Source organism: Entelurus aequoreus, linkage group LG27 (assembly GCF_033978785.1).
Source record: "Entelurus aequoreus isolate RoL-2023_Sb linkage group LG27, RoL_Eaeq_v1.1, whole genome shotgun sequence".
Lineage (NCBI taxonomy): Eukaryota > Metazoa > Chordata > Actinopteri > Syngnathiformes > Syngnathidae > Entelurus > Entelurus aequoreus.
Window position 1 is genome coordinate 3,624,449 of NC_084757.1, and position 25,134 is coordinate 3,649,582.

The window sequence follows — 25,134 nt, forward strand, 5'->3', positions numbered from 1 at the left end:
CTTAAGATGGAAACTGTAGCTGCCATTATGATGTGTAGTGATGTATTCAAATGACCGTAGGTCTTGAACTATACAAAGTATTTCAATGGTTGGAATCTGCACTTTTGCATGATATACTGGTTACTATGGTAATCTAAGTGACGAGGCACCAAGCAGTGTGGGTGGGGAGCGTTTCCACAGAGTGTTTCCAGAGCGGCCAGCGTGAAATGCGGGTGTCAGGGACAGACGCGGAAGGAGATTTTTACAACAAAGTTCTGAAGCTTAGTGACCCGTCACGTTCATATTTCGCTGTCTAGATTGTAAAATATGTCGATCGAGAGGGTGAGTGACATTCATATGTTGTCAATATTCAGTGTTTTATCGTTCATAGTTAAGTGTAAATCCAACATTCTTTATTTTCAAGTACATTCTGGGTGTGTCATTCAGTAAAAAAAATTAAAATTCCATTTCGTTTTTTAAGGCGGTCTGTCATAACGTTTTTGGCTTTTATCTATAGATAAATAGATATACCGGCCCCCAGACACATTTTTTTCTCTAAATTTGGCCCCCCGAGTCAAAATAATTGCCCAGGCCTGCACTAGAGTAACAAAAGAAACGTAGCACAGGGCATAAAAAAATAAACGGAAAATCACTCCATAGGGAGGAAAAAGGCGATAGCAAAATTCTAAACTGATCTAATAACGAAAAAACAACAATCTATGATAAACTACACAAAAGGAAAATCGCTCATGCAGAGGAGACAAGAAGCTATAAACAGAAAGTACGCTATAAAGAGCTAAGAAAACTACAAACTAAAGCGCTCCAAGAGGAGGAAAAAAGGAAGGCAAAAGCACTATGAAATTAGCGGAAAAAAAACTGACCTAAAAACTTTAGCAAATCAAAATCACTCTTCCTCAGAGGGTACAAAGAAATCAAGGAATAAGGCGAGGCAATACTTAACAACTTGGGACAAGACTGTGGAAGACGGCTGGAGGTACACGACGAGACGATATACTCTGGCAACAAGACAGGGGAAGACCAGGGCTATGGATACACATGAGGGAGGGCGACACAGGTGGACACAATCAGGCAATCAGGAAAGACATCAGACAGGAGGAAGGGCAAGTGGCCTGAAACGAGACAATATACTCTGGCAACAAGACAGGGGAAGACGAGGGCTATAGATACACATGAGGGAGGGTGACACAATAAGGCAATCAGGAAAGACATCAGACAGAAGGAAGGGCAAGTGGCCTGAAACGAGAGGAGGATTAGACTTTCAACATAAACCAGGAAGTTCGCTCAGGACTTCCCTCACCGCTGTGTGACACTTTGTCTCAGTGTTTTTACAAAGCCATTCAAATCTAAGCACTTCCTGTTTAACATTCGAACGTTGGCACTTTATTAAAAAGGTTTGGAAAAGCAACCGATTGTTTCCACAAACCGCCGCATTGGTGAAATCCGCATACTGCCACAACACATTCATTTGACCTCATTCAAATATTACAATTATAATTAAACATGGCACCATAGCAACACCGTATTTTTGTGATGTGGCTTTTGTGAACACAGCCTAAGACCTCATTTTAACTCTTCCACCCTCTGTAGCCTTCGTTCCGTGTCCATATTCTTGGACACGGAACAAGTTGATAAACTTCTTCTTTTTCTTAGAGGTGTAACGGTACACAAAAATTTCGGTTCGGTACGTACTTTGGTTTAGATGTCACGGTTCGGTTCATTTTCGGTACAGTAAGAAAACAACAAAATATACATTTTGGGTTTATTTATTTACCAAATTTGAAAAATCTTCCACCAAAAATATTTTTCATAGTGAAATATATTTGATGTGAAGTAATGGGAACTTTGGATAGGTCAATAATTCATAATAACATTGTTTTGAGAAAAATTTAAAAAAAAAACAGCTTTGTTTTATTACATTACATTGCAACTTTTTCTAAATTACATTTAACCTTTAAGCTTTTTTAATTCACTTCTGTTATGTTTTTGTTTATGTTTGGAAAAGCATACCGATTGTTTCCACAAACCGCCGCATTGGTGAAATCCGCATACTGCCACAACACATTCATTTTACCTCATTCAAATATTACAATTATAATTAAACATGGCACCATAGCGACACCGTAGCTTTGTGATGTGGCTTTTGTGAACACAGCCTGCCGGGATTTAACTCGTTTTAACTCTTCCACCCTCTGTAGCCTTCGTTCCGTGTCCATATTCTTGGACACGGAACAAGTTGATGAACTTCTTCTTTTTCTTAGGGGTGTAACGGTACACAAAAATTTCGGTTCGGTACGTACCTTGGTTTAGAGGTCACGGTTCGGTTAATTTTCGTTACAGTAAGAAAACTACAAAATATACATTTTGGGTTTATTTATTTACCAAATTTGCAAAATCTTCCACCAAAAATATTTTTCATAGTGGAATATTAGATGTGAAGTAATGGGAACTTTGGATAGGTCAATAATTCATAACAACATTGTTTTGAGAAAAAAGAATAAAAAAACAGCTTTGTTTTATTACATTACATTGCAACTTTTTCTAAATTACATTTAACCTTTTTTATTTCACTTCTGTTATGTTTTTGTTTATGTTTGGAAAAGCAACCGATTGTTTCCACAAACCGCCGCATTGGTGAAATCTGCATACTGCCACAACACATTCATTTGACCTCATTCAAATATTACAATTATAATTAAACATGGCACCATAGCGACACCGTAGCTTTGTGATGTGGCTTTTGTGAACACAGCCTGCCGGGACTTAAGACCTCGTTTTAACTCTTCCACCCTCTGTAGCCTTTGTTCCGTGTCCATATTCTTGGACACGGAACAAGTTGATAAACTTCTTCTTTTTCTTAGAGGTGTAACAGTACACAAAAAATTCGGTTCGGTACGTACTTTGGTTTAGAGGTCACGGTTCGGTTCATTTTCGGTACAGTAAGAAAACAACAAAATATACATTTTGGGTTTATTTATTTACCAAATTTGCAAAATCTTCCACCAAAAATATTTTCATAGTGGAATATTTGATGTGAAGTAATGGGAACTTTGGATAGGTCAATAATTCATAATAACATTGTTTTGAGAAAAAAGGGAAAAAAAACAGCTTTGTTTTATTACATTACATTGCAACTTTTTCTAAATTACATTTAACCTTTAAGCTTTTTTATTTCACTTCTGTTATGTTTTTGTTTATGTTTGGAAAAGCAACCGATTGTTTCCACAAACCGCCGCATTGGTGAAATCCGCATACTGCCACAACACATTCATTTTCATTTTTGACACTTGTGATTTAGGGCTATATAAATAAACATTGATTAATGATTGATTGATTGATTTTACCTCATTCAAATATTACAATTATAATTAAACATGGCACCATAGCGACACCATAGCTTTGTGATGTGGCTTTTGTGAACACAGCCTGCCGGGACTTAAAACCTCGTTTTAACTCTTCCACCCTCTGTAGCCTTCGTTCCGTGTCCATATTCTTGGACACGGAACAAGTTGATGAACTTCTTCTTTTTCTTAGAGGTGTAACGGTACACAAAAATTTTGGTTCGGTACGTACCTTGGTTTATAAATGATAAATGGGTTATACTTGTATAGCGCTTTTCTACCTTCAAGGTACTCAAAGCGCTTTGACACTATTTCCACATTCACCCATTCACACACACATTCACACACTTTTGTGAACACAGCCTAAGACCTCATTTTAACTCTTCCACCCTCTGTAGCTTTTGTTCCGTGTCCATATTTTTGGACACGGAACAAGTTGATAAACTTCTTCTTTTTCTTAGAGGTGTAACAGTACACAAAAATTTCGGTTCGGTACGTCCCTTGGTTTAGAGGTCACGGTTCGGTTCATTTTCGGTACAGTAAGAAAACAACAAAATATACATTTTGGGTTTATTTATTTACCAAATTTGCAAAATCTTCCACCAAAAATATTTTCATAGTGGAATATTTGATGTGAAGTAATGGGAACCTTGGATAGGTCAATAATTCATAATAACATTGTTTTGAGAAAAAAGAAAAAAAAACAGCTTTGTTTTATTACATTACATTGCAACTTTTTCTAAATTACATTTAACCTTTAAGCTTTTTTATTTCACTTCTGTTATGTTTTTGTTTATGTTTGGAAAAGCAACCGATTGTTTCCACAAACCGCCGCATTGGTGAAATCTGCATACTGCCACAACACATTCATTTGACCTCATTCAAATATTACAATTATAATTAAACATGGCACCATAGCGACACCGTAGCTTTGTGATGTGGCTTTTGTGAACACAGCCTGCCGGGACTTAAGACCTCGTTTTAAGTCTTCCACCCTCTGTAGCCTTTGTTCCGTGTCCATATTCTTGTCTTTGTCCTTCTTAGATTATATTCTTTCATTACAGCCACACTTTCTCCACACAGGTTTGCCTTTTACCTCCGTAAACATGTACTCTGCCTCCCACTTGGCTTGAAATCCCCTATTCTCACCGTCCACCTTCTGTTTGGCCATTATTTGGGAGGGCGGGGGGTTGCTGAAAGTGGACATGAAGCTGAGGCCCACTTGCGGCGCTGCAGTGACTTTGCGGGCTAGCGTTGCATTGTAAGGAATGGAGTATTGGTGCAGGCAAAACAGCAGCGGGCGGCTGAGGCCTGCGGCCGGTTCTAGTACCAATCAAATATCATCCTGGGGGCTATAGATAGTATCATCCTTGACTTTGACACTTAGGGACGAGAAGATCAGTTCTTCATCCAAAGCAGGAGCGTCGAGATCAATTCATAGTTTGTTCACGTCGCTCACATTCATGTTTGTTTGTTTTCTTGCTGGCTATCTCACGCTGGCAATGAGCTCAAACTTTTTTACCCCAGCCTGTTTTTTGGACAGTGATCAGGTCTCACTGAGAGGGATGGGCGATACGTTTCAGAAACATGGACTCTGATGGCGCTCGTCGTTTGCTGTGTCTGCTGTTGGTGAGGGAGACTGTCTCCCTGGTCCCCTGCTCTCCACAGGCGACAGCCCCCCCCCCCCCTTAAAACAGCTGCTCGTGTTGCTAGGCAACCCGGCACTTGTGGCTGCCTGGCAACAGAAGCTTCATCTATTCCAGTCATGCCTGCATGAAGCCTTTGCAGTCGTCCTCCTCGGACGCCGCGCCAATTGGCTGCTTGAGGGTGAACGCTGGCGGACACGGCTCGTCCAGACTAGGAGGCAAAGGTCACCTGGAGCGTGTGCGACTAATGGCATTTCTAAGAATGTGGCGGCATTACTTTGTCAACTTCTACAACAGCGGTGTCCAAACTATTGCTTTTCCGAGATAAGTGCCGTATTTTACGGACTATAAGGCGCACTTAAAATCCTTTTTCCCCCTCAAAACTCGACAGTGCGCTTTTAATAATATTTAAATAATAATAATAATAATATATATATATATAATATAATAATAAATTAAAAATAATTCTGGTTTTGCTTACCGACCTCGAAGCTATTTTATTTGGTACATGGTGTAATGATAACTGTGACCAGTAGATGGCAGTCACACATGAGAGATACGTGTAGACTGCAATATGATGACAGTCACACATAAGAGATACGTGTAGACTGCAATATGATGGCAGTCACACATAAGAGATACGTGTAGACTGCAATATGATGGCAGTCACACATAAGAGATACGTGTAGACTGCAATATGATGACAGTCACACATAAGAGATACGTGTAGACTGCAATATGATGACAGTCACACATAACAGATACGTGTAGACTGCAATATGATGGCAGTCACACATAAGAGATACGTGTAGACTGCTATATGATGACAGTCACACATAAGAGATACGTGTAGACTGCAATATGATGACAGTCACACATAAGAGATACGTGTAGACTGCAATATGATGACAGTCACACATAAGAGATACGTGTAGACTGCAATATGATGACAGTCACACATAAGAGATACGTGTAGACTGCAATATGATGGCAGTCACACATAAGAGATACGTGTAGACTGCTATATGATGACAGTCACACATAAGAGATACGTGTAGACTGCAATATGATGACAGTCACACATAAGAGATACGTGTAGACTGCAATATGATGGCAGTCACACATAACAGATACGTGTAGACTGCAATATGATGACAGTCACACATAAGAGATACGTGTAGACTGCAATATGATGACAGTCACACATAACAGATACGTGTAGACTGCAATATGATGACAGTCACACATAAGAGATACGTGTAGACTGCAATATGATGACAGTCACACATAACAGATACGTGTAGACTGCAATATGATGACAGTCACACATAAGAGATACGTGTAGACTGCAATATGATGACAGTCACACAAGAGATACGTGTAGACTGCAATATGATGGCAGTCACACATAAGAGATACGTGTAGACTGCAATATGATGACAGTCACACATAAGAGATACGTGTAGACTGCAATATGATGACAGTCACACATAACAGATACGTGTAGACTGCAATATGATGACAGTCACACATAAGAGATACGTGTAGACTGCAATATGATGACAGTCACACAAGAGATACGTGTAGACTGCAATATGATGGCAGTCACACATAAGAGATACGTGTAGACTGCAATATGATGGCAGTCACACATAAGAGATACGTGTAGACTGCAATATGATGACAGTCACACATAAGAGATACGTGTAGACTGCTATATGATGACAGTCACACATAAGAGATACGTGTAGACTGCAATATGATGACAGTCACACAAGAGATACGTGTAGACTGCAATATGATGGCAGTCGCACATAAGAGATACGTGTAGACTGCAATATGATGGCAGTCACACATAAGAGATACGTGTGGACTGCAATATGATGGCAGTCACACATAAGAGATACGTGTAGACTGCAATATGATGGCAGTCACACATAAGAGATACGTGTAGACTGCAATATGATGGCAGTCACACAGAGATACGTGTAGACTGCAATATGATGACAGTCACACATTAGAGATACGTGTAGACTGCAATATGATGGCAGTCACACATGAGAGATACGTGTAGACTGCAATATGATGACAGTCACACATAAGAGATACGTGTAGACTGCAATATGACGACAGTCACACATAAGAGATACGTGTAGACTGCAATATGACGACAGTCACACATAAGAGATACGTGTAGACTGCAATATGACGACAGTCACACATAAGAGATACGTGTAGACTGCAATATGACGACAGTCACACATAAGAGATACGTGTAGACTGCAATATGACGGCAGTCACACATGAGAGATACGTGTAGACGGCAATATGATGGCAGTCACACATAAGAGATACGTGTAGACTGCAATATGATGACAGTCACACATAAGAGATACGTGTAGACTGCAATATGATGGCAGTCACACATAAGAGATACGTGTAGACTGCAATATGACGACAGTCACACATAAGAGATACGTGTAGACTGCAATATGACGGCAGTCACACATAAGAGATACGTGTAGACTGCAATATGACGGCAGTCACACATGAGAGATACGTGTAGACTGCAATATGACGGCAGTCACACATGAGAGATACGTGTAGTCGGCAATATGATGGCAGTCACACATAAGAGATACGTGTAGACTGCAATATGATGGCAGTCACACATAAGAGATACGTGTAGACTGCAATATGATGGCAGTCACACATAAGAGATACGTGTAGACTGCAATATGATGACAGTCACACATAAGAGATACGTGTAGACTGCAATATGATGGCAGTCACACATAAGAGATACGTGTAGACTGCAATATGATGGCAGTCACACATAAGAGATACGTGTAGACTGCAATATGATGGCAGTCACACATAAGAGATACGTGTAGACTGCAATATGATGGCAGTCACACATAAGAGATACGTGTAGACTGCAATATGATGGCAGTCACACATGAGAGATACGTGTAGACTGCAATATGATGGCAGTCACACATAAGAGATACGTGTAGACTGCAATATGATGACAGTCACACATAAGACATACGTGTAGACTGCAATACGACTCAAGTAAACAGCAACATTTTAAATGTTCCATTGAAAATATAGAACATTACACACGGCGCTCAAAAATCTATCAAAATGTTTTTGTACGACTTTTGGTAAGCTATGAAGCCGCACCGCTTGATGGATTGTACTGCGATTCAACATAGGAGTATTATTATGGTGTGTGTATAAGGTAAGACATATCATCTGGTGTTTTGTTTCGCAATATTATGCAAAAGCAACTTTTCTTACCTTCTGATACCTGCTGATCTGTATTTGGGATCTGCATAAGTCCTGAAAAATTAGCGCGCGTCCGCCTTTGTAGCCCGTGCCGACACCGTAGTCGATAAGCTTTTTCTTTTTCTTAGGGGTGTAACGGTACACAAAAATTTTGTTTCGGTACGTACCTTGGTTTAGAGGTCACGGTTCGGTTCATTTTCGGTACAGTAAGAAAACAACAAAATATACATTTTTGGGTTTATTTATTTACCAAATTTGCAAAATCTTCCACCAAAAATATTTTTCTTAGTGGAATATTTGATGTGAAGTAATCGGAACCTTGGATAGGTCAATAATTCATAACATTGTTTTGAGAAAAAAAAACAAAAAAAAAAGTTTTGTTTTATTAGTCAACATTGCAACTTTTTCTAAATTACATTTAACCTTTAAGCTTTTTTATTTCACTTTTGTTATGTTTTTGTTTATTTTAATAGTATTTTTAGAATGTGCCGTGGGCCTTTAAAACATTAGCTGTGGGCCGCAAATGGCCTCCGGGTCACACTTTTGACACCCCTGCTATAGATAATAAAAAATTAAATGTGATAAATCTAAGGATAAAAAGCAGAGCCTGGCGACGCATGCGCGTTTATCATAACTCTCTCTCTCTCTCTGTCTCTGCCCCTCTCTCACCAATGCTGCTGCGCGCACAATTTGTTTTGTTTTTAACCCCTTCTTAACCCTGAACGTACATTGAAAATACACGCAACCCTAACTCAAAATGCCGGACATTTGAGGCATTTAAGAAACTCCGCCCTGACAGCCCCGCAAAAGAGGACATGTCCGGTGAAAAGAGGACGTATGGTCAGTCTATCCTAGCCCGTTAGCTGCTAGCATGCCGTGTGTTGTGCCTCGGTGTGCATTGTGTACACAACGTACGTTACGCTACTTAATATGTCCGTGTAGAAACTCGTTCGGTACACCTCCGAACCAAACCGAAACCCCCGTACCGAAACGGTTCGATACAAATACACGTACCGTTACACCCCTACTTTTTCTCTATCTTCTTGTTATGGGATATTCATCTTCTATTTCTAATATAAAGTAGTGTAAAGTTCTTACTTATATCTGTCAGTAAACTCGCCATGAAAGCGCTAAAACATACCGGGGTAGTGAGTTTACATTAGTCGCATGAGTTCCGGTTGGATGTTTTTTTACGGGACACATTTCCCGCGTTGTTGTTTCACTAGTGAGCCACGGATGAGGAGATGCTGCTCCGTTGTTGATTGAAGTAAAGTCTGGACGTCATTAAAACAGTTAGCTCCATCTTTTGACACTTCTTCCACAAAGATGACGTAGAAAAGACGCTGTCGAAGGTGAGCCACGTAAATAGGAGCGCCCACAAAACGGCGCATCTTGAAGCGACTGTCAGAAAGCGACTTGAAGGTGATGTGTAAAACATCGTCTATGCAACATTTTGACCAAAGAACCACCATCACATGTTATGTAGACCACAGGGAAGTGTTAACTTTTAGAAACAAATAATAATAGTGGAGGAGTTCAAGTACCTCGGAGTCTTGTTCACGAGTGAGGGAAGAGTGGATGGTGAGATGGACAGGCGGATCGGTGCGGCGTCTTCAGTAATGCGGACGCTGTATCGATCCGTTGTGGTGAAGAAGGAGCTGAGCCGGAAGGCAAAGCTCTCAATTTACCGGTCGATCTACGTTCCCATCCTCACCTATGGTCATGAGCTTTGGGTTATGACCGAAAGGACAAGATCACGGGTACAAGCGGCCCAAATGAGTTTGGGTCTCTCCCTTAGAGATAGGGTGAGAAGCTCTGTCATCCGGGGGGAGCTCAAAGTAAAGCCGCTGCTCCTCCACATGGAGAGGAGCCAGATGAGGTGGTTCGGACATCTGGTCAGGATGCCACCCGAGCGCCTCCCTAGGAAGGTGTTTAGGGCACGTCCGACCGGTAGGAGGCCACGGGGAAGACCCAGGACACGTTGGGAAGACTATGTCTCCCGGCTGGCCTGGGAACGCCTCGGGATACCCCGGGAGGAGCTGGACGAAGTGGCTGGGGAGAGGGAAGTCTGGGCTTCTCTGCTTAGGCTGCTTCCCCCGCGACCCGACCTCGGATAAGCGGAAGAAGATGGATGCATAATAATAATATGACTCCTTTAATGAGCCCTATAATCCAGGAAAAAAGACCGAAAATAGACCATTCATCGGCAGTGCGCCTTATAACCCGGTGCGCCCTATGTTCCGGAAAATACGGTATCTTGCGTGACTTTCTCATTTACAATCTTGAACGATGAGGACCCAAATCCTCACCTCCACCTCACATTAAGGTGCAGCGTTGGACTGTCATTGCTCAATCCACCTCGGAACAAAAGGTTGTCATGGAGGCTTTTCTTTCTAGAAACAATTCTCAAGGCAAAACGCCCCGACACGTTCCGACAGGTAGAGCGCAAAACTCACACATCCCTCGCCTTGGCAGCCTTCCTGGAAGGTGTGGCGGGGAACGGCGCATGCCATCCTGATCCCGGCGGGTCTCGGTAAGCGAGGATGTTTTTTATGATTCGGCGCTGGACGTAATCAGTCGACATTAGCGGCGTCAGTTTGGAATCCGCAATGTTAAGTCTTTAAATCCTCGGTGGCAAAGGGCGACGCTTGCACGCACATTGCACGCCACCAACGTCCCGTTTCACACACGCCGCAGCTCCGTGGGCCCAGATCAATGCAGGGATTAGGGAACAAAAACAAAACCAAGCACTTTGTTTTTTTGTACGTGACATATTTTAGATGGACAGAGTGCCACGTGGGTTCACAACAACAACCTTGCACTCCTTGTGCCTTACACTAAATATTGAAATACTAATCACTTCAAATAGAGATCGACCGATACAGTTTTTTCAGGGCCGATACCGATTATTAGTAGTCAAGGATGCCGATAACTGATATTTGGATACTTTATACATTTGCAGTAAAAGTTATTTAAAGGCCAACTGAAAGCCACTACTACCGACTGATAGTTTATATATCAATGATGAAATCTTAACATTGCAACACATGCCAATACGGCCGGGTTAACTTATAAAGTGACATTTTAAATTTCCCGCTAAACTTCCGGTTGAAAACGTCTATATATGATGACGTATGCGCGTGACGTCAATGGTTGAAACGGAAGTATTGGTACCCCATTGAATCCAATACAAAAAAGCTCTGTTTTCATCTCAAAATTCCACAGTATTCTGGACATCTGTGTTGGTGAATCTTTTGCAATTTGTTTAATGAACAATGAAGACTGCAAAGAAGAAAGTTGTAGGGGGGATCGGTGTATTAGCGGCTGGCTGCAGCAACACAACCAGGAGGACTTTGACTTGGATAGCAGACGCGCTAGCCGACGACCGCACGGATGATCGGGTGAAGTCCTTTGTCCTTCCGTCGATCGCTGGAACGCAGGTGAGCACGGGTGTTGATAAGCAGATGAGGGCTGGCTGGCGTAGGTGGAGCGCTAATGTTTTTATCATAGCTCTGTGAGGTCCCGTTGCTAAGTTAGCTTCAATGGCGTCGTTAGCAACAGCATTGTTAAGCTTCGCCAAGCTGGGAATTATTAACCGTGTAGTTACATGTCCATGGTTTAATAGTATTGTTGATCTTCTGTCTATCCTTCCAGTCAGGGATTTATTTATTTTGTTTCTATCTGCATTTGAGCCCGATGCTATCATGTTAGCTCAGTAGCTAAAGAGCTTCGCCGATGTATTGTCGTGGAGATAAAAGTCACTGTGAATGTCCATTTCGCGTTCTCGACTCTCATTTTCAAGAGGATATAGTATCCGAGGTGGTTTCAAATACAAATCCGTGATCCACAATAGAAAAAGGAGAAAGTGTGGAATCCAATGAGCCTTTGTACCTAAGTTACGGTCGGAGCGAAAAAAGATACGTCCTGCACTGCACTCTAGCCCTTCACTCTCACTTTCCTCATCCACGAATCTTTCATCCTCGCTCAAATTAATGGGGTAATCGTCGCTTTCTCGGTCCGAATCTCTCTCGCTGCATTGTAAACAGTGGGAAAATGTGAGGAGTCCTTCCTCCGGTGACGTCACGCTACTTCCGGTATAGGCAAGGCTTTTTTTTTTTAATCAGCGACCAAAAGTTGCGACCTTTATCGTCGTTGTTCTCTACTAAATCCTTTCAGCAAAAATATGGCAATATCGCGAAATGATCAAGTATGACACATAGAATGGATCTGCTATCCCCGTTTAAATAAAAAAAATGTCATTTCAGTAGGCCTTTAAACATGAATAGTATAAGTCAGTAAACAGCTGGACAAGGCTTTAAGTTGTTCCTTTAACATTATAGTTTTAGGAAATGTGAGTAGTGACCTAATGTTGTGGTTAAAACACTTCAGGGAACACATTATTGAGCGAGTCGGCAACATCCCTTCCAGAGGGCAAGACAACCGCAGAAATAAAAGTAAGGAATTGTTTTTTGTTCTTCTGTTTAATATTGGTATGACTGTATTTTCTAGGTACTTGATGTGTTCTGTGTACAATGTGACCGACTCGCTATCATTTGCGTACAAAAGAATATTTCTTTGAGTTGAGTTGTCGACACACTGAGTGATCACTCTTCTACTCCAGTTAGCAAACACAGGCAGGGGTTAAGATGAATACAAAACCAAACAAACATCACCCGGCCTCTGCTGGATTAGTGATAATACAGGTTGAGACCATCAGCAGAGTCAGGAAAGTAAGCGGACCAATCAGCATGCTGGGAGCGGCTACAGGGGGTGTGGCTTGGATGAGAAAGCTTGTGAACAATAGAGGCAGTTCTATCAGGACTGGTCTGAACTTTGTATTCCGTTTCCTGCTTACCATTTTCTTTTGGGGGACCCATCATACCAAGAAGGTTAAGATCATTTTAATTGAATCCTAACTTTATTTTGTATGAGGTCAAGCGTCCCTCAGGCAATCTCTCATCTGCTCTCCGTATCACAATTGACTTTGTGGATTATTTTTGCTAGTGTTTTTATTAGGGGTGTCTCAATACAAATTATTCATTTTTGATCCGATACGATATCAGCAGGAACCATGCATACTTGTGTTATTTTGTAGCGTGGAATGTTAGAAAAGGTTTGATCAAGTAAGATTAGCCAAACAGAAAACAACGGTAGGTATGAAAAACACTAACCTATTGATTATCAACCGTCTAGAGTGGGCTTATGCTGTCTTTGAATTGAAGTGGAGCAGTAAATTGTGAGTAAGTTGAATGATGCGGACACTTTTGTTACCTGATAAATTCCAGTACGCTTCAGGCTTAGAGACTTTGTATTAGGGTTGTACGGTGTACCGGTACTAGTATAGTATAGCGGTACTAATGAATCAAAAACGGTACTACCCTCAGGAAGAGGTGCTTTAAGACATGGCTAGCTAGCCAGCAGCGAACATCCATCCAGTCTGCAGTGTTTAGCTACTTCTAAATCATTAATCCTTGCCTCCATGGCGACAAATAAAGTAAGTTTCTTACAAGTTACATTATCACTGGAGGAAGAGGAATAGCTAAATATGTTTCACTGCACACCGTAGGAGGATACAATAGCTCACCGGCGTCACAATTTAAACAAACGCCATGGGTGCATCTACACCTGGCATCCACTGTAATGATACCAAGTACAATAGCGTATCTAGTCGATACTACTATGATTACATTGTTATTTTTCATCGTCACAAAATCTTTTTTCCTTTTTTAAAAATGTATATTATGTTAATAAACTCAGGAAATACATCCCTGGACACATGAGGACTTTGAATATGACCAATATATGATCCTGTAACTACTTGGTATCAGATCGATACCGAAATGTGTGGTATCATCCAAAACTGATGCAAAGTATCAAACAAGAGAAGAATAAGTGATTATTACATTTTAACAGAAGTGTAGATAGAACATGTTAAAATAGAAAATAAGCAGATATTAAAAGTAAATGAACAAGTAGATTAATAATCCATTTTTACAGTTTGTCCCTCATAATGTGTACAAAATAATAGGTGTATAAATGACACAATATGTTACTGCATACGTCAGCAGACTAATTAGGAGTCTTTGTTTGTTTACTTACTACTAAAAGACAAGTTGTCTAGTATGTTCACTATTTTATTTAAGGACTAAATTACAATAAGTAACATAGGTTTAATGTACCCTAAGACTTTTTGTTCAAATAAAGCCAATAATTAAATTTTTTTGCGGTCCCCCTTATTTAGAAAAGTACCGAAAAGTATCAAAATACATTTTGGTACCAGTACTAAAATATCGGTATCGGGACAACCCTACTATGTAGGTGTAAGTAATATGCAATTATAATGATGTGATACTTGTTTATATTGACAAATGTGCTGTTTTAGACTTCAGTATTGTTCAGTTACTATTGCGTATGTCGAGCTGGTGTGCTTAGCTGTTGTGTAGCTGCGAGCTCCTATAGCAGGGGTGGGCAATTAATTTTTACTGGGGGCCGCATGAGCAACCCGAGCACTGCTGGAGGGCCACATCGACAATATTTCAATTAAATTTTGCTCAATATTATTTTTGATATATACCGTAAGATAAATAATAATAATAATAATAATAATTAATAATAATAGTAATACTTCAACATAGTGTGTGTAACAGCATTCCATGACTAATATAAATAAATTAACATTAATAATAAATGACAGTAAAATAAGCACACGTATGACTGAGGAGTCATAGTGTAACTTTGTGTGGTGTTTGAGTTGTCCGACTTTTTGTGTGGCCATAAATGCACCAGTGGTTTAGTGCTATGCGTGTTGGTGACAGATGACAAGTTGGTTTTGGCCTGGTTTGTACGGCAGAAAATGACTAGTTTTTCCAGATAGAATTGTTTTACTCATGTTTTTGGTGTGGTTATGTCCGAATATAAACAGTTTTGCTCAATAAAGTGATCGATATAATTCCTGTCCTCGAAGCATCTCGATAGACGTTACAATAATTGAACGGTGTTCAATTGAACGGTGTTGACGAACACCGTTAAGGCCGCTTGTTGTCACTGTCACTCAAAGTTGCATTGCAAAATTACATAGAATAAATATGTTTATTTTGTTTAGAATTCAGATGGGATTTGATTTGGTGCGCGGCATATATTTGCTGCGCGCAGCGGACGCTTGAGCAGTGCGCAATTGCGCAGGCGCGCACCTTAGAGGGAACCTTGCTTGGCAGTCCATGTCTTGTTGAAAACACGCCATTCTTCATCAACTTTTCTCTTTTTAGCGTCTCGGGTGTAAACCGTGCATCACTTGTCGCTGCATGTGCACCTTCACTCGCAGGTTACACACGGACACACGCCCATAAATAATACTTTTCAAAATAAAAGCAGCACAGTTGTATTGCGCGCACGACATAGATGTTTTTTCAACTTTATTTTGTAATTTGTGATTGCAGCTGTTCAGATTCACTCACAATCACGCACACGCATACGTCCACACGGAAGTAATACAAATAACGATTTTCAAAACAAAAGCAGCACCGTTGTATTGCACACTCGACATAGATACTTTTTTAAATTTATTTTGTAATTTATAATTGGCCTCACGCGTGCCGGACAGGGACGCACAAAGGGCCGGATGCGGCCCGCGGGCCGCAGAATGCCCAGGTCTGTCCTATAGTATTCAATGTTTACCTTTTGTAAATGACTTGACTATGATAGAAGTAATGACCGACCTTATGTGTGCTTATTGGAGGACATTTAACTGCATGTCCAGATTTGCATAAGTAAAGACGCTTTAGGACATGCAAACCCATATAATCCTATACATGTTTTTATTGGTGATATCGGACTGATATCAATTTCGGACCAGGACACCCCTAGTTTCTACCACGAAGGATTGTGAAGTGTAGCTATGGCGGAGTCGCCCGTCCCCTGCAAGCTGCAATCCTCAGGGAAACCTTGCTATTTTTCTGCTTTTCACGCTCTTCGTGTGCACGAGCGACAAACGGGACGTCCGCGTTCCCGCTTGTTGAGTCGAGACTTGTGCGCTTACCTTCAGACACGGCGTGAGGTTTGATGACGCAGCACGTGCAGTCCGAGTAGAGGGCCGTATTGGGCGGACCGTGGCAAATCGCTGTCGGGAAGAAGAACTCCAGCTCCTGTGTGATGCAAACACAACACTTTGAAGATGCTGGATTGTGTTCCCTGCTCGAGAGGGCATTCAGTCTAACCAGGATGGAAAGAGGGGAGATCGACCGATACGTTTATTTCAGGGTTGATACCGATTTTTAGTAGTCAAGGAGGCCGGTAACCAATATTTCATTAGCAGTGAAATTATTTAGACTTAGACTTAAACAAACTTTAAAGATCGACAAGGGAAATTGTTCCACACAGTAGCTCAAGAAAGGATAATGCACACAAGGGCACAAAAACAGGATGAAAAGAAAAGGTATAAAGTAGACTACAAATGTACCGTAGTTGCAATATAAATATAACATATACAGACAGTACGGGGCAAAAGTTTGGACACACCTTCTCATTCAATGCGTTTTCTTTATTTTCATGATTGTCACTGAAGGCATCAAAACTATGACACCTGTGAAGTGAAAACCATTTCAGGTGACTACGTCTTCAAGCTCATGGAGAGAATGCCAAGAGTGTGCAAAGCAGTAATCGGAGCAAAGGGTGGCTATTTTGAAGAAACTAGAATATAAAACATGTTTTGAGTTATTTCACCTTTTTTTGTTAAGTACATAACTCCACGTGTGTTCATTCATAGTTTTGATGTGACAATCTACAATGTAAATAGTCATGAAAATAAAGAAAAACGCATTAAATGAGAAGGTGTGTCCAAACTTTTGGCCTGTACTGTATATCAAAATGCCAAACATTGGCCCGGCTGATAATCGGTCGATCTCTGAAGAGTACATCAGAAGTATAAAGTGATATTAGGATCATAAAGTTCTTTACCCTGGCGGCGGCAGCCAGCGAGTCCGAACCGTGCGCCACGTCTCTGCCGTCGTCGGTTCCGAACAGCCCGCGGACGCTGTGCGCCGCCTCCTTCCGGGCCGCCGCCACGTCGGAGGGTCCCAGGAGTTTCCTCCAGATGGACACGGCGTCGTCGCCCATCAGCTCCAAGGCAACCACGGGGGCGGAGGACACCTGATGCACCAGGGAACTGAGGAGCCAAGCAACACCTGATTTTAACAAGAACACACCCCTCTCTGCGCTTGTAAGGTAGTGCGCAAAACATATTTAACACCAAGCCGTGACGCCATTGGGACATGAACACATGAAGTCTGCCTAGCAACAAGTGAGCAAGAAAGACAATGCTTATTACTTTGGAGAAACTGGTTCTGTTGCTTTTCATTTGTTTTTACTGAAAGTGTTTACCTATTGCAGGCCTCACGTTTCTACTTTTTAAGGTTGTGTATGTATATATATATATATATATATATATATATATATATATATATATATATATATATATATATATATATATATATATATATATATATATATATATATATATATATATATATATATATATATATATGTATATATATATATTAGGGATGTCCAATAATGGCTTTTTGCCGATATCCGATATTCCCCAAATCTTTAATTACCGATACCGATATCAACTGATACCGATATCAACCGATATATACAGTCGTGGAATTAACACATTATTATGTCTAATTTGGACAACCAGGTATGGTGAAGATAAGGTACTTTTTAAAAAAAATTATAAAATAAAATAAGTTAAATAAATTAAAAACATTTTCTTGAATAAAAAAGAAAGTAATACAATATAAAAACAGTTACATAGAAGCTAGTAATTAATGAAAATTAGTAACATTAACTGTTAAAGGTTAGTACTATTAGTGGACCAGCAGCACGCACAATCATGTGTGCTTACGGACTGTATCCCTTGCAGACTGTATTGATATATATTGATATATAATGTAGGAAGCAGAATATTAATAACAGAAAGAAACAACCCATTTGTGTGAATGAGGAGGGAGGTTTTTTGGGTTGGTGCATTAATTGTAAGTGTATCTTGTGTTTTTTTAATGTTGATTTAATTAAAAAACAAAAACAAAAAAACCGATACCGATAATAAAAAACCGATACCGATAATTTCCGATATTACATTTTAACGCATTTATCGGCCGATAATATCGCAGGCCGATATTATCGGACATCCCTAATATATATATATATATATATATATATATATATATATATATATACATATATATATATATATATATATATATATATATATATACATATATACATATATATATATATATATATATATATATATATATATATATATATATATATATATATATATATATATATATATATATATATATATAAAATCTCCTGCCTTGGAAGAAAATAATGTTTGCCTTGGTGCCCTTCTAACTTGCCTTGGTGCCCTAAAATATGAGCCCTCCTTTAAGGCAACACTTGCCTTGACCTTACAAAGTTAAAATTCGAGGCCTGCAGGAATATTGGAATATTATATATATATATATATATATATATATATATATATATATATATATATATATATATATATATATATATATATATATATATATTAGGGATGTCCGATAATGGCTTTTTGCAGATATCCGATATTCCGATATTGTCCAACTCTTTAATTACCGATACCGATATCAACCGATACCGATATCAACCGATATATGCAGTCGTGGAATTAACACATTATTATGCCTAATTTGGACAACCAAGTATGGTGAAGATAAGGTACTTTTTAAAAAAATTAGTAAAATAAGATAAATAAATTAAAAACATTTTCTTGAATAAAAAAGAAAGTACAACAATATAAAAACAGTTACATAGAAACTAGTAATGAATGAAAATTAGTAAAATTAACTGTTAAAGGTTAGTACTATTAGTGGAGCAGCAGCACGCACAATCATGTGTGCTTACGGACTGTATCCCTTGCAGACTGTATTGATATATATTGATATATAATGTAGGAAGCAGAATATTAATAACAGAAAGAAACAACCCTTTTGTGTGAATGAGTGTAAATGGGGGAGGGAGGTTTTTTGGCTTGGTGCACTAATTGTAAGTGTATCTTGTGTTTTTTATGTTGATTTAATAAAAAAATTAAAAAACGATACAGATAATAAAAAAACGATACCGATAATTTCCGATATTACATTTTAACGCATCTCTAATATATATATATATATATATATATATATATATATATATATATATATATATATATATATATATATATATATATATATATACACACACAGTATATATATAGTGTTCATGTATGAGATCTAGGGCTGCCAATTATGGCCTAAGTAATAATTAAGATTATTGTCATCAATATTGAAATTATGATTACTGATTGTTAGGTAAAGCAGTGTTAGGGTGTGAACGTAATACCATCATGTCATTTGTAATGTCTAATAAAAAGACTATAGATAAACCTTATGTATATATTTATATGGGTTATACTTGTATAGCGCTTTTCTACCTTCAAGGTACTCAAAGCGCTTTGACAGTATTTCCACATTTAGACAAATATCAGGTTTTTTTTATTCTTTAATAACATCAACTTGTCAGCTTTTTGTCATTACATGATGCCTTTATCTCTATTTTTTCATTTTGATAGAGAGTTTTTATTTACTTATTTTTTTAAGTTATGTACATCATGTAAATGATGTATCGGGACAGATCCTTTATGAGTTTGAGCAGAAATATGTCGTATAGGAATTAACTGTACACAATAACACATTAACAAAATGATGTCACGTCAATGATTTTTGAAGTGACATGAAAAAAAACACAATTAATGTAAACACAACCTGGTGTTTACTTTTTGATATCAAAATAAAACACAAAGTTGTTTGGCTAATGAAGATGAAGTCTAATAAACAAGCTTTGTTCTTCTCCAACGCCTCCCTAGTGTTTCAGTACAACAGTATAGCCTCACACATCAAAAAAACATGTCAAAATATTACAGCTAGTTTCGATGTTATTTGAACACTGATACAGTTTGCAGTTAAATAAAGGAGTGAACATCCCAGTGAACAAAGGTAAGACTTTATAAACAAGTTGTGACAATGTTCACGGCACATCGCCTGCTGCAAAACATCAAATAGTTTTCTCCTTCGCTGTGTACTTTTAGTGTGGGGACAAGTGCGTCTGTCTCCAATATTGTCCACACCTGTCTCCAATATTGTCCACACCTGTCTCCATCTAAACACAGCAGTGCGCTCTTAAACGCACGGCGGTAAGCAAGGGAAAATGATGTTAAACCAAGCGCTTGGCTCCGTTTAATCCGAGGGGAAATCTCTGCAGCAAAGTCAGTGTCGTTGGTCCGCCATGATTATCAAGCTAAACGACGCTAGTGCGCATGCGCCTGACTTGCTGCTGCCGAAAATGCATTAATAAATAAAGTTTTTTCGGTCAGTAAAAAATGTAACGGTATTACTAAACGTTGGGAATTATCGCAAATTATCATTGTACCGTTTACTGTTACTTCCCTCGTCCATTAAAAAGTAAAAAGTCAAGGGCGGTCACGGCATGTTCTTGCCGCAAATGTCGGTCCATTTTTTGAGCATTACGGCAAATGACGAGGGCGGTCGCGGCAAATGCCCCGGTAAAATTCGGGCGCTGCTATTGTGTGTGTTTTTTTTATGTTAATGTAGTAAGTCAGGGGTGTCAAACTGGTTTTCATTGAGGGCCACATCGCAGTTATGGTTGCCCTCAGAGGGCCGCTTTTAACAATGAGAAATATATATATATATATATATATATATATATATATATATATATATATATATATATATATATATATATATATATATATATATATATATATATATATAAAATACATAATATATTTGTTTATATAAGCTGCAAAAAAAATATTTCAATTTTACTTTAAAAACTGGCAGCTCAGTCACCAGAATTTTACAGTAAAAGCAGTGGGGTTTTTTTACAGCATATACAAAAATGGAATGAATGGAATGGAATGGAAAAACAATACCACTGTTTTTAGCTGTAAAATTAAAGCAATGGAGCTGCCAGTTTTTTTGGGTTTTTTTTACCGTAAAATCTTGTTTTAATGTTTTTATTGTTGGCGGATTTCAACCGTAAAATCTATTGTCAATTTTACAGTCTACAATTTGATTGATAATTTGTTTTGAAATCATAAGTCAAAGCAGATATTTAAGTACAGTATTTATCTTTATTTCAACAAAAAATATTTTTGGAATACATGATAATATAATATTTAGATTTTGATAACATTGGATTTTAAAGGATATGCAATTGCATGCAGTACATGATTTTAAATGTCAAAAGGGAAAGAACAAATATATTTAGTAAGAAAAGATTACCGGTAAGCATTTTATTAACGCATATTATTTCCAGGCTTTTGCGGGCCACATAAAATAATGTGGCGGGCCAGATTTGGCCCCCGGGCCTTGAGTTTGACACCAGTGTTGTAAGTAATTTGTATTTTTCTTAATTATGGTGTGCAACTGCTGTTGTTTATGTCGTTATATGTATCACAAAATCTTCTTTGCTGCCCTCTTGGCCAAGTCACTCTTGCAAAAAAGAGTTTTAGCTGGTTAAATAAAGGAAAATGAAATGAAATGACAATCCAGGCAGATGTCGGGTGCTGGCTGTTTCCTTGCTAGTAGCGTAGTTACCTCCGTCATAAAGTGATATAATCAATCACACATCATGCTTTATGAGTTTTAGTATGTTGTAAAAGCCCCAGCTATCAGTCAATAAGCGCTTTTTGAACACTTACTTAAAGAACGGCTTTGATTGATGTTCCACATAAAGGTCTGCCGCTTGGCTCCTGTAAAGAAAACAACACTTCAATTTTAAACTGCTTTAAGCCAACAAACGAATCAATAATTGGCAGAGGAAAAGGCAACATTGTAGGCGTGCTTCTGTTAATTTACGTCTGCGGTTCTCAAACTTTTTACCACCTCAGAAAACACTTGGATCTCCAAGTACCACAATAATGACCAACATTAAAATACAGGAGCGTAGTAGGCCTAAATATACATTAAAAACAAAGCACTACAAATATATTCAATATGTAACATTACACACAGTTTGAACAGTAACACTGTGTTTGAATATTGAAATATGTGATTCTTTGGCGTGCCACAGTATGAGAATCCCTGCACTATGTCACACGTCCATCTGTGTTTACTTCTGTAAGTTTGTCTGTGGGGAGTTTGGCTCCCTTTGTGGACCTGTTCTGGTTCTTCCACACCCGACTTCCCAGGGTATGGACTGTGCTGAGTGCAGTGGGAACGGAAAAGTGTCTTTTCGAAAGTGTTCCCACAAAGTCGGAAGCACATCAGGGAAAAAAAAAAAAAAAAGAAATACAGGAGAAAACACTGAGGACGTCCAGTGGGATACATCGTGGTCGTCGATGACCAAGCTTATTTTAGTCCTTTTAAATTGGGATGGGTAATACCGCTGAAAACTGTAACGCGATATAAGTGTTTTATATTAGTCAATATTGATAATTATTGATAGTTTCTATAATCTAAGGAAAATAAGGACCAGGAGATAAATATATGAAATGTAAACTTTTTTTTTCTGATGTAACCTTCCCCTGATTATAATCCCCTCAGATATCAAAGCAACATCTATAACTGTACATATAGTGTGTAATATATATATATATGTATATATATATAGCGTATATATACATATATATATATAAATACACACATATACATATATTTATATATAAATACATATATATACACACACATATATATATATATGCTTATATGTATATATTAGGGCTGCAACAACTAATCGATTAAATCGATTATAAAAATAGTTGCCGATTAATTTAGTCATCGATTCGTTGGATCTATGCTATGGGCATGTGCAGAGGCTTTTTATTTTATTTTATTTTTTTAATAAACCTTTATTTATAATTTGCAACATTTACAAACATCTGAGAAACAATAATCAAAATAAGTATGGTGCCAGTATGCTGTTTTTTTCCCAATAAAATACTGGATAGGATAGAAATGTAGTTTGTCTCTTTTATCCGATTAATCCAAGTAATAATCGACAGATTAATCGATTATCAAATTAATCGTTAGTTGCAGCCCTAGAATGTGTATATATATATATATATATATATATATATATATATATATATATATATATATATATATATATATATATATATATATATATATATATATACCTGTATATATATATATACCTGTATATATATATATATATATATATATATATATATACATATATATATTAGGGATGTCCGATAATGGCTTTTTGCCGATATCCGATATTCCGATATTGTCCAACTCTTTAATTACCGATACCGATATCAACCGATACCGATATCAACCGATATATGCAGTCGTGGAATTAACACATTATTATGCCTAATTTGGACAACCATGTATGGTGAAGATAAGGTACTTTTTAAAAATAATAATAAAATAAGATAACTAAATTAAAAACATTTTCTTGAATAAAAAAGAAAGAAAAACAATATAAAAACAGTTACATAGAAACTAGTAATTAATGAAAATGAGTAAAATTAACTGTTAAAGGTTAGTACTATTAGTGGACCAGCAGCACGCACAATCATGTGTGCTTACGGACTGTATCCCTTGCAGACTGTATTGATATATATTGATATATAATGTAGGAACCAGAATATTGATAACAGAAAGAAATGGGGGGAGGGAGGTTTTTTGGGTTGGTGCACTAATTGTAAGTGTATCTTGTGTTTTTTATGTTGATTTAATAAAAAAAACAAATAAAAAAAACGATACAGATAATAAAAAAAACGATACCGATAATTTCCGATATTACATTTTAACGCATTTATCGGCCGATAATATCGGCAGACCGATATTATCGGACATCCCTAATATATATATATATATATATATATATATATATATATATATATATATATATATATATATATATATATATATATATATATATATATATATATATATATATATATATATATATTTTTTTTATTTTTTATTTTATTTTTTTTTATTTTTTTTTATTTTATTTTATTTATATATATATATACACACACACACATTAGGGCTGTAAAAGGTAACTGTAAAAGCGATAACGCGTTAACTATAAGTTCCTTTTACGGCACTATTTTTTTAACCCGCATGCGTCCTGCCTCTTTTTTTACCCTCGGCCCGTTCTGTAACGTGGGAAAATGTAATGGCGTCCAGAAATGCACAAAGGGTACATCCGTGAATTATATTTGTATAGCGCTTTTTCTCTAGAGACTCAAAAAGCTTTACATACATTTCTACATCTTTACGCTACATTTAAACCAGCGTGGGTGGCACTGGGAGTAGGCGGGTTAACTGTCTTGCTCAAGGACACAACGGCAGTGACAAGGACGGCGGGAGTGTGAATCGAACCCGGAACCCTCCAGTTGCTAGCACGGCCGCTCTAGCAACCGAGCCACACGGCCCCATTATGGAAATCCCATGTCTAAAGCCATGACAAGTGGCTCTCCTGACAAGACAGGACTATTTTATATTGGATCGCTGTGAGACGACATCATTGGAGCAAATGCCGGCTAGCGCACTTTGCCACTGGCAGAGAGGACAGAGAGGACATCTCCGTGATTAGATTACAGTGAAGTGCACTTAAATCATAAAATGTAGATTGCAACTGTAACTGCTTTAGTAAAATGGAATAAAAGCTCAGCAGACAAGAAAGATGGCAGGCAGGAAGTCTGGAGTCACTTGTATGTCATCAAAACATGTCAAGATACCTCTACTGCTAAGATTACTGCTTTGCAC

General features: G+C 38.1%; 1 protein-coding gene across 1 annotated transcript in view; it reads right to left on the minus strand.

Moving 5' to 3' along the window:
- The window catches only part of nme7 (NME/NM23 family member 7), an 89,121-nt gene that overhangs the window by 54,071 nt on the left and 9,916 nt on the right, over nucleotides 1-25,134 (minus strand). Inside the window, exons 5-7 of the mRNA XM_062038548.1 lie at nucleotides 22,086-22,136; nucleotides 17,228-17,435; nucleotides 16,311-16,416 (exon numbers count right to left, since the gene is read on the minus strand). Coding sequence (XP_061894532.1) covers nucleotides 16,311-16,416; nucleotides 17,228-17,435; nucleotides 22,086-22,136 — 365 coding nt within the window. The remainder of the gene's footprint in view (nucleotides 1-16,310; nucleotides 16,417-17,227; nucleotides 17,436-22,085; nucleotides 22,137-25,134) is intronic.